This window comes from Ananas comosus, unplaced genomic scaffold, assembly GCF_001540865.1.
Source record: "Ananas comosus cultivar F153 unplaced genomic scaffold, ASM154086v1, whole genome shotgun sequence".
Taxonomy (NCBI): domain Eukaryota; kingdom Viridiplantae; phylum Streptophyta; class Magnoliopsida; order Poales; family Bromeliaceae; genus Ananas; species Ananas comosus.
Genome location: NW_017893582.1, coordinates 8,266 through 15,243, shown reverse-complemented (window position 1 = coordinate 15,243; position 6,978 = coordinate 8,266). Strand labels below are relative to the sequence as shown.

The window sequence follows — 6,978 nt, the reverse complement described above, 5'->3', positions numbered from 1 at the left end:
AGGTATTAGAGTCTAATTTGGTTTATATGGCGATTCTCCCTAATCGGTGCGTTTATAGGCGAATCCATAATTATATGGTTAGGATTAGCCGAAGATTAAACTCTAAGGGTATCTATGCTATTAGAGCTTAATCAAGAGATGAAATTTAACTCAAGTGTATGTATTAGAGTCTTAAATTAGTGAACTCTGAGTGAGTATATGCAGAGTTCAATTGCATATGATTTGTTCAATTACTAATACAGGTATATAGACATCTTGATCGAAAAATTTTAAATAGCGTCAGGCATTCTAACTCTAGGTTTATATGCTAGAGAAGAGATTTTGATTTGGATTTGACATAGATCAATGAGAATTGAAGTTGGGGTTCAAAGAGGGCTCATTTGATTTTGGACTCCTTTTGGCTTAAATTTGGATTTGATTATGAAAATTTGGAGTTTTGATATGAGATATGTAGCTCATAAGTGGGCTCATTATCTCGGGTGTGCGGTAATTGGGCTCAAAACTGGCTCAATTTGTGATTTGATATGGTAATTGGGCCTGCAAACTGACTCAATTTGGATTTGATATGGTAATTGGGCTCAAAGCTGGCTCAATTTAGATTTGATATGGATAAATAGTTCAATTTGGGTTTGATTTGGATTTCATTTGGACTGGGTATGAGAATTTGGTTTGATAATGTAATTGGCTCAATGCGGCTCAATTTTATGTGAATATTTGGGCTCAAAATAGGGCTCCAATTCATACTAGTGAGTTTTGCCGGCTCAAAATGGGCCTCCAATTTGGATTTGATATGGTAATTCGGCTCAAAGCTGGGCCAAGTTGGATATGATTTGATATCTCCTGGTAATGTGGGCTCAAAGTGGCTCAATTGGTTTGAACTATGAAATATAGGTTCAAATTTGGGTTTGATTGGTTTCATTTGGACTGATAATGAGAATTTGAGATTTTCATTATGTAATGTGGGCTCAATGGGGCTCAATTTATAATGTGGATTTTGGGTCAAAATGGGCTCAATTCATATGTGAATTTTGGGCTCAAATGGGCTCAATTCATATGTGGATTTCGGCTCATTTTGGTGCTTATGAGAATTTTGATTTTGGGAGTATAAATGAAAATATGGATTTGGCTTGATTTGTAAGATGGGAATTTGGTTAATTTGAGTATGGAATTTGGATTGGATTGATATGTTTGAGTTTTGGATTTGAATGGTATATTGGGCGTATTTTGGGTTTGAGGTTTGAACTTGGTCTTCGGGCCTTGGACTGTGAATTGGCCTTAGGCTCTAAAATTTGAGTTTGGATTCAAATGGGATATGGCTCGGGCTTGATGGATTTGGGCGGGAATTTTAGATTTGAACTTCGATTCGAATTAGAATTTGGATGTGATTCGAATTTGGATTCGAATTCGCAATTCTGAATTTAGAATTTGTTTTGGATTTCGTGATAGAATTGGGTTGGGCTTTTTGATTCATAAGGATATTTTGGAATTAGGCTTTATGAAATCGAAGTTATGATCCAATTCTTATTATGGATTCATTGAAATCCAACTTTGGGGGCCCGTGTAGTGTATGGTTATAATTCAAGTTGAGGCTGAATTGGATGTGGCTCCGACTCAATTAGGCCCGTGTGGTTTAAGCCATATAATTTTCCTTTAGGAATTACAGGAATTGCGGCCAGAAATATTAGGCCCGTATTAATTGGCATTCAAGGACATGGATTAATTTTGGGCTATATGGATTCGGATGGCTAATTCAGGCCCATATAGTATGACTCAGGTTGAGGCCTGAAGAATTAAGTTCCGGATGCGGCCTAGGCTCAGTTTAGGCCCATGTGACTTTAAACCTATATTATTCCTTTAGCAAGTTAACAGAATTGGGCTCAGATTCAAGTTTGGACTGGATTCACATTTCGGCTGAGCTTGAGTTATGTCATTTTGCAGGTGGATATGGGCTCGTTCCGTGAATTTTTTAGATAGAAATTGTCAGAATTTGAGTATCAAAATTATGGTCAGGATCAAATTCATCACTTAGAAAAATTTCTAATACATCTTTTGATTTGTCAATTTCTTAGTCATAAAATCAATAAAAATGTTAATGTGATTAAATCTCAATTTGATCTAATTTGACCAAATAGAAGATTCAACTGGTAGATCAATGTTCAATATTTCAACATTGCATTGTTCTTCAATAAAGGCGATCAAAAAATATTAACGGTAATTTCGACTAATTTATCTTTGTCTCCTCACATTTTTCTTTATCTCTTTTATCTCTTTACATCCATGGGAGCAACTAAGGCGGGATAAAAATCCCTTCTTGCCTCACCTAACATTAACAAAGCTCTCTCTCTGTCGCTTTCTCTTTTAGAGGAGAGCATCGCCTCTTCTCTCTCAATGTCGCCGTCGAGACTTGGCGAACTTGTTTCATTTGAGAAGAAGCACCGCTCTCTCCCTCAATTTCGTCGTTCGGAGGCCGCGTTGGCGGACTTCATTGCAGAGGAGAGCATCGCTTCTCTCTCTCAATTTCGCCGTCGAGCACTATGGGGATTTTTGACTTCTTTGAGAGGAGAGCAGAAGTACCGCTCTTCTCCCTCAATTTCGTCGTCGACGGTTTGGCGGACTTCATTTTGAAGAGGAGAGCATCCTCTTCCTCTTCTCAATTTCGCGCGTCGAGCACTTGGCGGACTGACTTCATTTGAGAGGAAAGGCACGCTCTCTCCCTCAATTTCTCGTTCGAGCGGCTGAGCGGGCTTTGCTATGCCGGAAGCTCCGGTTGCGGTGCTGTGACCGACGGTGGATCGCGGATCTGAGACCGCGACGGAGGAGGGTTGTGGACGATCGCGTGCGGCTCGGCTTCGAGAGCATGTCGGGGGCGTTGGAACAAAGATCGACGTACGGCGCAGCTAGACTGCTGAGCGGACCTCCCCGGGCTCGGCCTACGGTCGACGACGGCTGCGCCGACGGATGGCGCCGAATCGGAGCAGACAAGGGAGGCCGAGCTCGACATAACGAGGCTCGGCGAGAGTGGGCCTCCTCAGGCTTGACAGGAATGCGGTCGGCTGTCGTTTGAGAGAGAGGCCACGCTCTCTCTCTTACAGGTATCGCTGTCGAGCCAGTTGTGTGGGGCGGCTTTCCGTTTGAGAGAGTAGCACCGCTCTCTCTCTCAGGTTCCTGTCGAGCAGCTGGTGGGCCGACTCCGGCCGTTCGAGCCATCAAAGTCGACGGGCGCGCGGGCGTCGACGCATCGGCCGAGATCACGAGCCAGAGTCATGGCGGCGGCTCAGATGGGCATCGACGAATGGCAGAGAGTGGCGCGCCTTCGACGGAGCCGGCCGGGGCATGCGCGGCTTCGAGTGAATCGCGATCTTTCTCAATACTTAGAGTTTAATGTCAACTACATTTTGACTAATCCTAATATATATAATTAGGATTTGGCTCATATGAAACCAAATTAGACTCTAATACCTATACTTAGAGTTTAATGTCAACTACATGATGACTAATCCTAATATATATAATTAGGATTTTGTCTTATGGTGAACTCAATTGAGCTCTAAACATACAGAGCTTAATTGGACTTTATCATATATTTAAGTCCAATTTGAACCCGATCGAATCCCAATTCGCATTAAGATTATATACACCCTGGTTCAGAAGCAAACTCAATCCACTGAACTTCGTTCATCTTTTATTCAATCTTCAGCATTTCAAAGGTCTCTTAATCGAAGGTGCCCTGCCCTAACACTTTGTAGGGGTAATTAACAATAGACGCTTGCGTTTATTGGAAGCCATGGATCCGCAATACCTGATAACCATACATACATATACTTTAATCTACATCATGAATACTACCCCACGGGAGAATCAAAAAATAAAATTCTCCGTGCGAGGTGCGTCATTCGTGGTGGCAGACAGTGTGGTAAAGCTTATTCGATTGCCAACATTATTGGACAACATTAATAGAAAGGGCAAAGAAATGTAATTGCTTTATCATGGGCATTTTTCAACCTTTAAATCAATCAAAATTACCATGTTACATCTTAAATAACTATATTTTGCACGGGAAAAATTATGCATTTAAGTCTCTTGGGGAAGGAAAAAAAAAAAGAAAAGAAGAAAAAACAGATATTGGCGACACATTAAACCACTTATTGACAAAAGCCAATCCTATTATAGAATAGTAAATCAATATTTTACATCTGACGTTTTTATCAGCTATAATAGCCATTAGTAACACTTTTTTCAGGGAAACAAATTTTATTCTTGGCTTCTAGCACAATACACACATTCATAGAAACCGACATAAATATGTACATAGATATATTATATCATAAGTAAATTATACATTCCGCAGGCCAAAAAAAAAAAAAAGAATAGACGAAGGCAAATCAGAGTGTTTTTAGACTTTTCGTTTGTGATTGAACTCACCTCACATCTCCTGATATTTCACATTGACCTGGAATCTGATTCACACTCCCTCCTCGATCTGCATTGCAACAATATATAATCAGAAAAAAGTCGAATAGTACGCATTTAACCATCTATTTCTGGTTATATCAGATAACACGATGTTAGTGTGAAAAATAACATTACTCACTAGAGAAAAAGAAAAACGTGGGTTGGGCTTACATGTCCATTGAGTTGGTTTCATAGTCGACGGTGTGGCATACTTGTACTTCTCCTCTTCAGGAAGTGGAGGGACATCACTGTAAAATCTTGTTTGAATCACTTTAAGTGCTTCCATGTTCAACTCCATTGCGTTAATGGCCTGTGGAATTGGATTACCCAGTGAACCCAATTGAAATACGTAGCATAGAACTTGCTTGTGATAGCAAATATATAGTAGTGCATAACTATATGTTCCGTGAACATTTCTAGTTTGCCTTTTTAACAAAATTTACATGAAAACTGTGATTAGTCCAAAATATTATGTTAATAGAGATTATGTTCTGAAAATTAAGTTTAATTCTAAATTCTTCTGTTAGAATAATGCCGTTAATTATACACATGTAATTAAGTTAATCCTCCCCCTCCTTCTCTCCTCTCTCTATTTTGGTTGTTTTGTTTTCTCTTTTTTCTTGAGACCTTGGCTGCTTTATCTCTGTGCTAAGTTTGTACCACCTTATTAATGAAGTAGGTAGCTTACTATATTTTTCTCAAAAAAAAAATCTAAATTCTTTAGTTACAATACATCAATTCGAAGCAGATTAATTATTTAGGCGAAACACTGGGATTACAACTCTGCTTTACTTATTCCGACAACTAGAGCGCCATACGTTTTTTTTTTTTTCGAAGGAAACTCCAAATTTACTATAATCTCGATCAAAATACTAACTAAAAATTCAAAACAACTAGAATTCGTAAGGAATCAATTTACTACAAACAATTTTTTTTTTCTAAATCATTCTATAACATATTTAGTACGAAATTAGAAATTCAATACGTATATGTTAGAAACAATTAGCTACGTACGTATATTATATACCTTGTTAGGGAGACCACTATGGAACTGCTTTCCTATTGCTTTGAGATGCCACGTGATCATCCCTCCGCTGCCAATGCAGGGTTGCTTATCGGCGACATCAATCCAATACCTGCAAATTCAAAACAGCCAAAACAACTCAACAAAAACCCAACAAATTTTCGCACAATAGTCCCTGTAAAACCAGGAAATCACACTTACAGGGGCCCGGCCTTGAGCGCATCAAGGTACCGCTCTTTGGCCAACATGTCCACGCCGATCCCCGTGACCTCGCCGTTCTCCTCGTTGCAGATGAACACTGCGTAGATCGAGTTCTTCAGCTTCGGCTTCGTCTCCCCCAACCTCTTCATCAGCTCCGTCACCAGAGCCACGTGTCCCAGGCAATCCGTGGTACCCCTCCCCTGGAGCCTGTCCCCGTCCACGCTCAGCGAGAACGGATTGAACTTCTAAACACAAAAAATCGCCCCCACAATGTGTAGTGCGAAATTCTAATCAATAAATCGGTCGAAAATTGGGGGAAAATAGGAGATTAGGGGAAGGGATTGAGAGGAGGACCCAATCTTTGGGGTTGACGACCGGGACCACGTCCATGTGCATGCCGACGAAGGAGACGGCACCGTCGCCGGTGCCGGGGTACTCGGCGATGACGTTGCCGCGCTCCGGGTACTTGGGATTGGTGATGTGCTGAACGACGAGGGGCCCTCCACCACCGCCATTGTTGGGGGTGGTGGAGAGGGGGAGGAGCACGTCGAGCACGTGGCGGGCGACGCGGTTCTCCTTGGGTTTGTACTTGGGGGGGTTGTTTTGCACGTACTCGGACTCGCCAATGAGCTTGGTGAGGAGGGCGACGTAGGAGTGGCGGTCGAGGTCGCCGATCACGTCCTTGAGCAATGGCGAGGAGCATGCGGACATGGAGGAGGAGTGAAGAGGCGCCATTGAACGAGCTCCGAGCTTTAGCTAGTGGTAGCTTTGCTTATTCTAGGGTACGTTGGTGAAGCAGAGCGTTCGAGGGTCGGGTATTTATAGGCGCATTGTGCGTGGCGGGTCCCTGGATAATGCGAGCCCTCTACTGAGGAAGGTCTTACCGTATTATTCCTTCCTGGGCACGTGGAACCGTATGATTGGATAGGAAGCCTGCACGTTCACTAAATGCTCATTAAATGATGTAACCAATGGTACTATGACACGTGCTCAGCGTTTGGGTTTCCACGCGACTTTCAATAATAATAATTAAAATTAAAATTGAATGCCACTGACTCGTAGGGCTGGCAAATGAGCGAGCCGGCTCGTGTTCGACTCGTGTTCGACTCGATATTTGGCTCGCTCGAGCTCGACTTGAAATTAAATGAGCTGAGCTTGAACAAAAAAAAATGCTCGAAATTCATTTCAAGCTGAGCTTGAGTATTACTCGGCTCGTTCGAATTAGGCTCGAAAAGCTCGAATATATATATATATATATATATATATATATATATATATTTATATATATATATATATATATT

General features: G+C 41.5%; 1 protein-coding gene across 1 annotated transcript in view; it reads right to left on the bottom strand.

The window, feature by feature from the left end:
* The window catches only part of LOC109706375 (acetylornithine deacetylase-like), a 12,836-nt gene extending 6,388 nt beyond the window's left edge, over positions 1-6,448 (bottom strand). The window contains exons 1-5 of the mRNA XM_020227170.1: positions 6,032-6,448; positions 5,678-5,922; positions 5,480-5,588; positions 4,624-4,762; positions 4,423-4,480 (exon numbers count right to left, since the gene is read on the bottom strand). Coding sequence (XP_020082759.1) covers positions 4,423-4,480; positions 4,624-4,762; positions 5,480-5,588; positions 5,678-5,922; positions 6,032-6,412 — 932 coding nt within the window. The 5' untranslated portion in view covers positions 6,413-6,448. The remainder of the gene's footprint in view (positions 1-4,422; positions 4,481-4,623; positions 4,763-5,479; positions 5,589-5,677; positions 5,923-6,031) is intronic.
* Positions 6,449-6,978: the final 530 nt, after the last annotated feature.